This window comes from Artibeus jamaicensis, unplaced genomic scaffold (assembly GCF_021234435.1).
Source record: "Artibeus jamaicensis isolate MK-2021 breed Jamaican fruit bat unplaced genomic scaffold, CSHL_Jam_final scaffold_1964, whole genome shotgun sequence".
Taxonomy (NCBI): Eukaryota; Metazoa; Chordata; class Mammalia; order Chiroptera; family Phyllostomidae; genus Artibeus; species Artibeus jamaicensis.
This window is the reverse complement of record NW_026522030.1, coordinates 44,415,911-44,429,443: the sequence shown is the minus strand read 5'-3', so window position 1 is coordinate 44,429,443 and position 13,533 is coordinate 44,415,911. Positions and strand designations below refer to the sequence as shown.

Sequence of the window (13,533 nt, the reverse complement as noted above, 5' to 3'; positions counted from 1 at the left end):
ATCAAGACAGTATGTTCTTTTAATACGCTGTGACAATTTTATTTGCTAAATATAACAGGCTTTACATCAATATGTAGTAATACTGGTGTGCTTTTTGTTATGTATTTATCAGTGTGACACTAAATTAATTTTTTTAAAAAGGGGGGAGCCTCCCATTTTTTTATGTTGTGGGATGGAACTGAAGAGCATTATGCTAAGTGAAATAAATGAGGCAATGAAAGACAAATACCATATGATCTCACCTATAAGTGAAACCTAATGAACAAAACAAACAAGCAAGCTAATATAACCAGGATCAGTGAATTAAAGAACAAACTTACCATAACCGGAGGGGACGGGAGAGGGGAATAATGGGGGAACATAGGGAAAGGTTCATCAAGGAACATGTATAAAGGCCACATGGACAAAGTCAAAAGGGGTAGGTTCGAGAGTGGGAGTTGGGGATGGGTGGGGTGGGGGGCCGAGGTGGGGTGCAAATGAACACAACTGTACTTGAACAATAAAAAAAAAATTAGGTAACATTATAATGACCCATTCTTCATAAGTTTAAAGCAACTCATCAATGTAGCCACCCGAATCAAGTACTTTTGAGGTATATAGCTCTTTGCCAGTATTCTTGATTCTTTCCATATTTATGGATCTGTTTGCATTTTTTCATAGATCCAAAATCATCTTCATTTTCTGAAATAATTCACTTCATCTACCAATTTTAATTTTTAACCTTGAAAATTCTCTGAAAAATTGAGTCTTGGTCCCAATTTATCTCAACTAATAAAAATTTTAAAAAGTGTTACAAGGATAGGAAAGGATGAAGCAAAACTGTCATTTGATTATTTCTACCAAATTTATTAGAATTTGAAAAAGTTCCTGAATACAGAGGTCAATAAATAAATCAATTCCATTTCTATACATTAACATATACATCACACTTTTAAAAGATATCCATTTATAATAGCATAAAAAAGAAAGCTATTAGAAATCAAAACATATATAAAGAGAAAAATAATAAAGATATCAAAGATCTAGATTAGTGGAGATATTGTTCATGTTCATGAATGAAGGACTAAATTATTGTAATGATGTCAATTCTCTCAGCTGATCTACATACAACCCCCATCAAAACCCCACGTTATTTATCTGTAGAGTTTTGACAAACTAATTTTAAAATTTTAACATGCAAGTGTTAAAATCCCAAAATTAAGACACCCTTGAAGGGATATTAAATTTGGAGATGAAGAAAAGGGAGGTAACAAAACACTGCTATAGTACTTAAAACAGTATGGCCACAGGGACAGGCAAACATACCAATGGAATAAAGAGCAGTTTGTTCCATGAGTAAATGACCTGCACTTCCATTTATAAATTAAATTCCTAGAGAAATTCTTGAACACGTGCATCAAGACACATACAGAAGGTTCAAAGCAGAATTATTAGCTTAACAACCTTCGGACCAATTTAAAGCAGAATTATTTAAAATAACTGAAAATGGAACAGTGCAAATAGCTCATAAACAGATTAAATATATTGTGATGTGTTAACAAAGTGAAATAACATAAGTGAAAAATAAAGCTTAATGCATGAAAATCCCTCAAAGTTGAGAAAAAGCAGAATTTCATTATATAAAACCCAAATACAAGCAAAACAAAACATACTGTTTAGAGATACGTACATTAGTAACACTACAGAAAAACAAGAAAATTACCATAAAAGAACAAGTTCCTTTCAAGTTCTGAAAAAGAGGGAGATGTGTTCTGGTAGGGGCTCACAGGAGGTCTTAAAAAGGAACTGGCATCATTCTACTCCTTAGCCATGGTGGAATTACACAGGTATATTATGCTTTAAAGTGTACATATACATTTTACACATTCACTTATGTATTTTACAATTTTTTTAGTAAAAGATTTTATTTATTTAGTTTTAGAGAGAGAGGAAGGGAGAGAGGGAGGGAGGGAGGGAGAGAGGGAGGCAGGGAGGGAGGAAGAGAGGGAGAGAGACATCGATCAGTTGCCTCTCACACATCCCCAACCAGGGACCCGGCCTACAACCCAGGCATGTGCCCTGACTGGGAATCGAACCAGTGACCCCTGAGTTCACTGAGCCACACCAGCCAGGGCTATATTTTACTATCTTTGAAAAGATTTTAAAAAGTATCAACAGCCCTTTACTTTCAAATGGCAATCAATGTACTTGTTCACAATATCCTGAGAGAACAGACATCTGTACTCTCACAGCTAATAAGAATTCTGAAGAAAACATACCTTATATAGTCCAATGCCAGGATCAATGAGAAAATCACGAGCTGATGTAGATGGCTGACTGGAAGATCCCACCCTTGGTGCTTTCTTCACTTTAGGTGGAGTATTAGAATAAGGTTTGGCCTGTACATCAGTCTGTTTAGATGTGCTAGGAAGATCAGGGTCTGGGCGAACTAGTAGCTGAATTATATCATTCAGTCCAACATCATAGTCAAATAAAGTATATCCATTTTCCAACTAAAAATAAAAGAAAAAGATCAAAATATTTCTCTCAAAACTTGATCCTTCTGTATCTTTAGTTACCCAAAGGTCCTAGCCAAATTATTAAAATAAAATTCACAACACTGCAATTAGTAGTGATCATGAAACCAGTCCTATTGCTTTATGGCCTCTGTTATCAATATCCTCTCAAAATGTCAATAAATTAAACATCATTCCACATTAGCTACAGGGTACACTGATAGTCACTGAGATTAAAAAAAAAAAAAAATCACTGCTCTTGTTACCTCACCACTTAAGCAGAAAAACTCTAGATTTCTCACAAAGTTTTATTTCAATGAACAGTACCTGAATCTACTGCAAGAAATAAAAGGTGAATTTTGAAAATGAGTTGGTTTATGATCTTGTGTTCATAAAGACATTGAGTTAAGCATTTCATCTTTCTGAAGACTGCTAGAAATTTTTTTAAAAAATCATTCAAGTAAGAATTACAATTCTTGTTCATGCTATTCCACTTGCCTTAAGTTCTCTAATTCCATCCATTTCTAAAGGTTATTAGTTGTACCATGAAGTCTTCCAGGATGAATAGTGAATAAATTATCTTGCAACTTACCCATAGTTTGACAAGGTCTCTATAGTACACTGAATGGTATCCATCCCCTCCTACTCTGCCCAAATATTTGATGTCCTAATCCCAGGTATCTCAGAATGTGGCATTTGTAAACAGGGTCTTTTCAGAGGTAATTAAGTTAAAACTAGGTCACACTGGTGGGCCCTAACCTATCATGATTGGTATTCTAATACAAATTTGAAATTTGGACAGACAGATGCAAAGGCACACAGGGATGAAACAGCCATGTGACTGGAGCTATGCGCTGACAATCCAAGGAACACCAAAGATTGACAGCAAACTCAAGGAAACAGGGAAGATTCTTCCCTAGAGCTACCAGAGAGAGCAGGGCCCTGCTGGCCCCTTGATTTCAGACTTAGAGCCTTCCACAACTCTGAGACAAAAATTTCTGTGGTTTTTAAGCCACCTAAGTTTTGATACTTTGTTACGAAGCCCTAGGAAACTAAGTTTCCATTTTGTTTCTTTATAAAATTCAGTTGGCCATTTCACTATGATACAATAAGAAAATGAAACTCCTTCAAGATTAGAACTGTCATTTCCCCAGAAACATTACCAATTTAACTGGTCGTTTTTCCCTTTTGTGTGTAATATCACCATCTGCAACTATCACAATAAGACCATGTTTGAGAAGTCAAAGAATGAAAGTCTATCCTTGAATGGTGGTCCAAGAACACAGCTAGCACAATCCTATACCTTGGAAGTGTTGGCAACTGTTTAAAAAAGGAATCAAGAAATTCATAAATTTCTCAGTGGGTGAATTAAATTAGACACTATCTCATAGGTTAGTTAATATGCTTATTCCAAATAAACATAAGGAGTTTTCCAACAAAGTTTTCCAAAGTCGGTAAACAGATACGCCTTTATAGGGATGGCAAAGTTAATGCAAGGTGGGACCCACCCCCCTAAAATGAAACTTATTTATTTAAAAAATGTATATTTATTTTTATATGTTTAAACTTTAGTCACCTTCAAAGTCCCCTCCGTTTTAAAAAATTTTATTATTTTTAGAGAGAGGAAGGAGAGAGGGAGAGAAACATCAATGTGTGGTTGCCTCTCACGTGCCCCCTAATGGGGACCTGACCCACAACCCAGGCATTTGCTGTGACTTGGAATTGAACCGATGGCCCTTTGGTTCATAGGCCAGCATGCAATTCAGTGAGCTACAGGGTCAAAGTACTCCCCATTTAATACAATACACCTATCGAAACAGTTTTCCCACTGCTCAACACAATTCTTGAACTCATCGATTTTAGTGCTTTTGCCATTTTTTTGTTTCACCCCTTCCACACTGCCCAAATGTTTCCCTTTGAGGAAAAAAAATGTTGCTCAGGGCAAGGTCAGGTGAATAGGGAGGGTGGGGCACAGGGGTCATGCTATTTTTACTCAAAAACTGAACACTCAGCTCAGTATGAGCAGGTACACTTTTGAGTCTTCAAAAAAAAATTCACTAAAGCCAAACATAGCCTCTCACAACAGTGCAAGCCGGTGCACTGATATAGATGGGTTCCTAAAACACTCACCTAGTTGTACTACAAGGGGCCCATCCTGTTGAAGATAATTTGGGTGTTTTTGAGGGGGATGAAGCCCCCCCTATATTACTTATATTAAAAGATAAACAAGAACTTCTAATCCTGGACTCCGGGGGAAAAAACTCAAGGAACAAAAAACTATACTTTCACACCTTCATTCTGACATTCTCCAAGAGACTTCCTTGCCAAAAAAAAAAAAAAAAAAAGAAACAATACACTAATTTTGGAGGTGAAAAAACACAACTTGATTCAACATACAGCTATCACATATTATGACAACTATAGAAAATGGAAGTGTTTAAAGTCGAAAATAAAAATAAACTCTCTAATAGCATAGAGCATGCAAATTAGTAGGGCATTCACCAAAATGAAGAGAGCTGTTAAAGTGGTAAAATAACTGGAAATACAACATGTTTCCATAAACAGTTTTGCAGTGAAATTTTGAGGCATAGGAGTTTAAAGGGATCTTGAGGGTGTTCTTATACTCAACTCCAACTAGTTTCAACCAACTGTCAGTAAATTCAAGGTGCTTCAAAGGACACTTGGTGTGAAAGGAAAAGCAGTGTCTGAGTGAAGTCAAACACTAAGCATTTCAAGGAATGAGGCCCTATAACAGAAGTTAGACTCTCATTAACGTTATAATGACCTTTCCAATTATTCATGTTTATTATGATAGCCACTTTTACCCACATTATCCACTCCCTTCCCTAACTCATAGATGCCCTTCCAGTGTTCCTAAAACAGTGATTGTCCACTGCACAGCAAGTTCCACACAGCTAAGCCATTGTGAAGAGTTGTGAAGAATGTTGGAATGACCTGTTACTTGAAAAGTACTGAAGTTCTCCCAAATTTAATGAAGTGCAAACTTTTATTACACAAGTGAAAATAAAAAGGTCACCTGTCACTTAAATTATGCTCTGAACAGGGAGAGAGAGATTGGGTTACTTAGAAATTACAAACACCTATGTGTTTCAGGCATACAGGCCATCAACGTCTCACAGGTGAAAATGTTTGAGAACTGCCACCCTAGCAGATGCAGCCACAACATTTACAATTCTAGAGAGGCAGGAATGGTCCCAGAATTTTCTGTTTTGCCAGGCTGCACTCTTGAATTTTTATTGGGTTGAAGAAAGAAATTGAGGTAACAGAAAGGATCATTAAGAGTAATGCAAGGGGAAACTAGGAAGCAAATACAAGTGGCAGTGACTGAGCAGGCAGTGGGTAAGTCATTAATAAGAGGCTAATGATAAGCATACAGATGGAGAAGATTAAGTTAGCAACTTTCATGTACCTCTCATATATAATATATGCAATACGTAACACACACGCCCCTTTGAATAGGCAAACACTTTGCCCTGGCTGGGTAACTCAGTTGGTTAGAGCGCAGTCCCCATATGCCAAGGCTGTGAGTTCAATCTATGTGCATAAAACTAAGTGGAACAACATACTGATGTTTCTTCCTTTAATTCAATAAACAAAAATTTAACAAATAGGCAAATACTTTTACTTTGTTTTCTGTGTAAAAAGACAGAGTCCATAGGCAAAGGTAACTAACTACTCAGTTTTTCTTCAGCTCTGATATGTACCATCTATGCTAAGCTTATCTCTAAGTGGTACACAGGAAAGAATGAAAGGAGTGGAGAGAATCTTTTCAAAGTTGGAAAAGCTCTGGATTCTCAAAAGATTTAGATATCCATCAACACAACTTCTTTAAAAAACAAAAACGATGCTCAGGGTGCTTCAAACTCAACCCCCCCCCAAAAAAATATCCAAATAAGGTTACCCTGCTCTAACCAGAACTTAACAACCCCAAATTATACTCTCCATTTTGACCCTCAAAAAAAAAAGTGGGGTCAATTACAAAGCTTCTTAAATTTAATTTGCATACAGATCACCGGGGGTCCTCGTTAACATACAGATTTCTAATTCAGTAGGTCCAGCACGAGGCTCCCAGGTGAAATTAATGCCGGTGGTCCTGCTAATACAGGGACCATACTTTGAGTAGTATGAAACTAGTAGGAAATTGACTATCCTTCAACTTTCACTTTCTAACTCTGGTGTTCATCAGAATCTCCCATGGGGTCTTGTTAAATTCAACTACTTGCAATTTTGGGGTGAACTGAGCATCTATAATAAAATATTCACACGTGATTCTGATACACACCAAAGATAATAAGACTTTAGGGGTGTTGCCCAGGAATACTACTCATGTTTCATTTCTATTACTAGTGCTCAAGTCACCCAAGTACCCCAGGCGTTCATGTAAAAATGAAATTCAGAAGATTGGTTATATTCAGTTATCAGCCACTGGCAGTATAGCAATATAAATCTATGTAGTGTTTTATACAATTATTTCATAAACAAAGTTTACAACTAAATTTGAACACCTGTTTTATTACAAGTCAAACACTAAAAGATCAATATAAACTGGCTGCAAAAAACATCAAAGATGTTATAACATTTATTTAAAAACACATTAAAACATCTCTGGCTCACTTTATTCTCAGTGTAATCTTGTTACTGAAATGTCTGGACAGTTTTAGAGGAGTAAGCATCTTAAGGATAGAAAAATATTCCTTTCAAATCCTTTGTGGTTGTAGAAAACGGCTACCATTAAATCCAAGAGAGCTACATTTATTTCAAACCACAGGATTGGAGCCAAACTGTGGTTTATCAACGGGAGGATGCCAACTTTTTTAGTGGATCACATTTTTTAAAAAAGACAAGAAAAGTAGGATGGGTCTGGGTCTGTGGGCGTAGACCAAGAGACTTGTGGGATAGGAAAAACCTACAGTGCATGGCCATACCATACAACTGCCAGAGAGAGACGCCCACAGATACCTTCACCGCCAAAAACACTTTCAGCCTTCAAGTAAATACCGCTGGCTATGCTCCAGTTGCAGTGATAAAAAAACTTCGGTGAGGGGACTATTAGTAAGAGGAGCAAAACAGTCCTTTATATTCTTTTCTCTTCCAGGAACAACCCCTACGGCCTATACCGGGCACTTTAATTAAACACGGCCCTGGGTTACATCAATAGCTCCTTCAGCCCAGGTCTCTAATCATCCCCACGACAGATTTCAATTCTGGAAGAGAGAGGGTGAGGACGAGAAACTCTGGAAGTTCGAGAAACCCTGCGAATCTTTCATAGTTTACAAATCCCTTCCACACTGAGGAGGCAGGGCTACGGTTCTTGTGTTCAGTGTGTAAGTTTCCTCCTCTCCTACTTGGGAGCCAGAGCGCGAAAGGGCTACGGAAGCGATGAGAGCCGTTAGCCGGGGCCGCCGGCCCTCCCCACCTGCACTGTGGCATGGCCGCCACAGCCCGCTGCCCTCCCCGCCCTCCAGGGGCCCCAGACCCGGACGAGCGCGGGAAGCGCAGGAACCCACGCGCTCTGGCCGACTGTGCCTGCGGCTGCCGCCGCACTGTAAAAGGGAGACGAGGTCTCAGTGTTCTAGGCGTCCCCACTTACAACCCTGTGACGCGCACCTGCACTCGGGGCTGGAAGGAACCCTGCTGCTGTGGGCCCCACCTCATCGGGGCCAGGCCACACTTTGAGTCTCGCGGGCTGCCCACTCCAAGTGGAGCCAGGTGCGCTCTGCAAGCCCTTCGCCCCGCCCAGCCCACGCGTCCTAAGGGCGCCCCGCTGCCCTCGCCCCGGGCTTCTCGAGGACTGCGGTGGGCACGCCTCACCTGCTTGCCCCGGTAGAAGAGGCGCTGGTACTCGGGCCGCACGTCGAACAGAGCCCACACCCGCTCGCGCAGCTCCTCAATTGTGGCTTTGCGAGACACGTCCTCAATGGTGCGCGTTTGGGCGCCGTCGATGGTGCGAACCTGGATCCACATGTTGGAGCCGGGAAAGGGGGCCGGCTCTGCTTTGTCTCCCCCTGCGCTTAGGGCGCCGCGCCCCACTTGGCCCGCGCCGCTTCCCCGCTCTCCGCGGCCGGCGGGCGAGCGCGTGCACAAGCGAAGAAGAGCGACTAGACGCCGGGCCCCACAGGCGGCCGCGACTCCTAAACCGCGCACCCGCGCAGCGGAGCTCAAAACGAAAGGAAACCGGAACTAGTTTGAGACGCCGCTGCTACAGCCACCGCCTCACAAATAGGAAGAAACCTTGACTGCACAGCGCGGAGTGTTTACTTATAGAGCTCTAGCTCCCACATGGAGGTCACGGCGCCAATCCGGATCTCGCGAGATTCACATCGGGCTCCGCCTTAAAGAGGAAGCGGCCGGGGAAGTGACTGTGGACCGCAGCGAACTAAATGGGCGGGTAGAAGTGGGCGGGGCAGAGGGGCGGGGATGCCCAGAGCCGTTAGTTCCTCCTTGCTTGCACCTGGATTTTTGACACGCCCTCTCGCCTTCGGATTTTGAGCGGTTACGAGGCCACCCACACGGGTTGCCGTTTTTGTCTTTGTTTTGGCACTCTGGGGGCGAGCGACTACAGTTCTTTGGTTTCAAAAACACACCAAAAATAAGAAACTGTGACGTGCACTTATATGATCATGAAAACTGGAATGCGGGTGGCCGCGGCCTAAATTTCTGAGAAAGCACATAAGGAAATGAGCTCGCTCTATCACGCTCACAAGGACATCACCCGCCATGCGGCCTGACGGGTTTGGCGGTCCTGGAAAGGCTCCGGGGACCCTTCTGCTTCGCCAACTTGTTTACCGATAGGCCCAAAAGCTACTTTCAGTAGGAAACCGCTTCCGGGAGTTTCCCGCCGCTGGGCCGAGACGGAGGCTCCAGGCCTGCGTGGCTCCGGGCGCTCACACCCGGACCTCTGGCCCGGATGGTGCGAGTGCCGCCAGCAGGAGGGTCACTCTTCAGAAGCCAACGTTTCCGTATGTGAACCTTCCGGATTAGTGCGCTTTTGGCCTCTGAGTTGCGGGGCCATGGAAAACACTTTTAAAGGATGAAAAATTACACACCTCCAAAGAAAGAACTCCAGAGATCCTACGAGGAGTAAGTCCTCAGAAATAGGTCCATCGCAGCATTACCTGACAGTGGGCTTTTTCAAATGAAAATATATTTTCAGAAGGAGGAAGAGAGCATATGAAAGTAGAAACACATACACACACACACGAATACATACTGGGACTTTATATAACTTGAATTCTGAGACCAATGCTAATTATTACCATAAAGGTAGAGAAACATTTTTGTTATAAGCAGTTAAAGTAATTTCAAGTACAGAGAAATCTAGTTGTAGCATGAAGGAAAAAAAAAGATGGCCCGACATCGGGGCAGGGTTGGGGGGAAGGGGGGGACACACGGGGGGGGGGGGAGCAGGGAAAAAGGATATATCGGGTTTCTGCCCTTGCCGAAAATTTTGTATTGAATTATATCCTCTAAATAGAATTCCTTTTGTCTGCTCCTTATTTAACTAAAGCAAATATTGAGTATTTATTACACGTGTAAGTGCAATGATAGAGTTATATGTAAAGCACGCTTTTCGCCTGCCCAGCTGAGATAGCTATTTGCTACTAAAGGATATGCTATGCCCTTGAGGAGGCATATTAAGAATTTAATTCTCTGTTCACAATGAATTTACAATCTAATTTACAATGCTAAGATTTAGAAAAATGAAAATATTAAAGAATAATTTAGTGCCAAACAGCAAGTTGTTGGTTAAAACAGCAATTAGAGATGAGAGAAGGAGGGCTAGAATGACCTGGAAGTTTTAACGATAAGGGTACAACCTGAACTGAGTTAGAAGGTATATTGTAATGGGGGCAGCATTTAAATGTTCAGTTTGCGGATTGAGATGGACCTGAACTATAATTCCAGTTTTGCTATTTAATTAAACTGTGATCTTGGATAAGTTATTTGCTTCCATTTCCTCAATATTATGAGTAAAATAGTACTCATAACAATATAATGAATGTCAAGTGTATAGTGCCTATCCCATGCTAGTACACAAATTACTTTCAGGCTATTATTATGGAAAGGATTTAGCAGAGAATGTCCAAAGAGGAGAGGGCTGAAACAAAGACAAAAGATAGACATTTTTGCAGATCAGAAGAGATTTCATATCCAAGAAAGGTTGCTAAATAGAAAAGAGCAGAATATGAAGATTAGCATTTAAAGCAGAATATTTTGTGGGCCCCAGGGAGAAACTAAGATTTTTAAAGAAGTTCACTGATGTGATTAAATATGCCTTTGGGAAGAGAGCAGAAGAGTGTGGAAGGATGCCTCAGGGAAAAACTAAGGGAAGGAGAGGCAGGGGAGATGTTGTTAAAAAGCTTAAAGAAAAAACAACTGTCTCAGTTTTGGTGAACTTTGTGATAGCAGGTAAGAGAAGAAAGGTAGATTGTAGAGTATTCTAGAAAATCAAGCATATCACACTTGTAATGTGTGAATATAAGGGATAAGGAATATGGAATGCTGAGAATAATCCCCAAGTTTCTAGTTTGGGAGACTGAAATTAATGGCTTGGGTAGGGAGATAGTTATGTTCTTAACTGAACTAGAAGAGAAAGCAACTTGGGCAAAATGCAGTGATTTCCATTTGAGCTGTGTTGTATTTGAAATGTGTTAAAAATATATCTAGATGGAGATGTCTGACATGAAAATATAAACTCAAAGTTTTAAAAGGAAGTAGGAAAGTTCTGAAAAAAAAGGACTAGTAGAGACCTCCTGTACTCACTTCCATGTGGCAATTTTTTCTTCCCAGTGTGGTGGGTCTTTAATGGGGAACCCTTTGGGTAGGGGGACAGGGGAGACTACTATCAAAATTAGGTATCTACTGGGACTATGAAGGATCTGTGTTCATCTAGTCAAAATATATCTCAAAGGACTGGCAGGCCAGAGTTTAGAGATGTGAGACTCAGAAAAGACACATTTGTCCTGTGTAGACCAAGTTAATTACTTCTGAAAACATAAACTCAGGTGTATAGTAATTTACTTAAAATACAAAAAAGTAATTGCAAACAATGATTCTATATGTAACAAAATGCATCATTCTGTTTCTCCACACAGTTAAGATATGTTTCTCATATTGTAACCAATGAAAGACAAACTAAGGTTTTTCTCTCCTTTCCTCCAGGGTTATTGTGGTCTGCTTAGCAAGCTTCCCAGATGTAGAAACAAAAGTTGTCTGACAAAAACCACAATTCTGACAGGTTAGATATACCATGCCTTATTACCAGATATGGAGCTGAAACAACTTGGATGTAAGCAGTGAAATAAAAAATAAATTATTTACATGGATGCAGAGCAAATACTAAAGTTTATGCCACCAGTTACGATCTAATATTTGTTCAGGTCAAAATAGGCAAAACAGAAAGGTAAAAGATTGATTGTAGAACTAATTATTCTAGAATCTTATCACGCCTCAGAATATCTCCAGTGTGTATGTGTGATATATATATATACCTTTTTTCTGGCACATCTATGCTGATTGTCTTTCTTTTTGCTCCTCCAGGGCCATATTCAACCTGCTCTCTGTTCTGAGTCCAAGGGCAAGGCTTCCAACTGAGTTTGGCTAGTGGAAAGGAAGCACAGACAGAAATGCAGCATATGAAGAGAATGAGGTCAGTATATTTATTCTCCTGGTTTTCTCCCTGAAAGTTTACTTCTGGTTGTCTGTTGCCTTGTCACTACTCATTCCTCTTAAAGTAGCCTGCTTTGCATGACTCACTCTTTTATGTTTGGGAAACCTCTTCCTCTTCTTGTTGCTTTGGGTCTAGGCACTCTACCAGCTTTATATTCCTAGATTCATGCATAATCCATCAGTTCCCCATAACTTGGCCCACACCCTTCTAATTGGTCTCTTGTGGGAAGGAGGTAGAAACATTCAAGTAGCTTAACTGGAAGTTTTCTGTTGTAATCTCTAATGCTACTTAAAAAAAAACTGCATGTTATAAGAAGCAAATTAGAATATGGACTAAAAAGCACTTCATTTGTGGCTTATTTCTTAAACTAGCCACATTTTCAAGTGTGTGCTCTTTCTTCATAATAGAATCACAGGTTTTTACTGTGGACACCTACTTTAGAGATCATTCTCATCTGATCTTCTCTTTAAATGAAAAAATGATTAGACAAAGACATGCAATCAATGAATAATAGTATAAGAGCTTAAATCCCCAGTGTCCTTCCTCTCCAGCCAGTGTTTTTTACCCTTCAGCTGTCCCCTCTTTTGTTTCTCTGGAGGCTTCCTCATTCACTTCTTCCAGATAATAATCCTCATCCTTCCTGTGGTGAGTGCCCCTGGTTCTTTGGAATACCTGATGGCTCAGGCAGGGCTTGGGACCTAAGATTCTCATTAAGGACTTACAATTTATTCCTTATAAGGAAGCAAAAAACACCCAATTGAAACAGCAAGAAGAAATAAGAATTAAAAAAATGAGGATAGCGTAAGGACTCTTCCCTAACAAGGTGAAGGAAATAGACACACAAGTCCAGGAGAGTCCCAAACAAAATGAACTCAAAGAGGCCTACACCAAGACACATCATAATTGAAATGCCAAAGTTTAAAGACAAAGAGAGAATCTTAAAAGCAGCAAGAGAAAAGCAGTTAGTTGCCTAAAAGGGAGCTTTCATGAAACTGTCAGCTGATTTCTCAAAAGAAACTTTGCAGGCTAGAAGAGACTGGCAAGAAATATTCAAAGTGATGAAAAGCAAGTACATACCACCAAGATTACTCTACCCAGTAAGGCTATCATTTAGAATTGAAGAGTAAAGAGCTTCCCAGAGGGGGAAAAAAAAGCTAATGGAGTTCATTAAACCAGTATTATATGAAATGTTAAAGGCTCTTCTTTATTACAAAGAAGATAAAATATGAATAATAATATGACAATAAATACATATCTACCAATAATTGAATCTAAAAACCAAAATAAACAAACAAGCACAACAGAAACAGAATCATAAATACAGAGAACATTTTGATGGCCACATGA

General features: G+C 40.2%; 1 protein-coding gene across 1 annotated transcript in view; it reads right to left on the bottom strand.

The window, feature by feature from the left end:
• The window catches only part of UHRF2 (ubiquitin like with PHD and ring finger domains 2), a 98,481-nt gene extending 89,671 nt beyond the window's left edge, over positions 1-8,810 (bottom strand). The window contains exons 1-2 of the mRNA XM_037156748.2: positions 8,328-8,810; positions 2,259-2,492 (exon numbers count right to left, since the gene is read on the bottom strand). Of these exons, the coding sequence (XP_037012643.1) occupies positions 2,259-2,492; positions 8,328-8,480 (387 nt within the window). The 5' untranslated portion in view covers positions 8,481-8,810. The remainder of the gene's footprint in view (positions 1-2,258; positions 2,493-8,327) is intronic.
• Between the last annotated feature and the right edge of the window lie 4,723 nt (positions 8,811-13,533).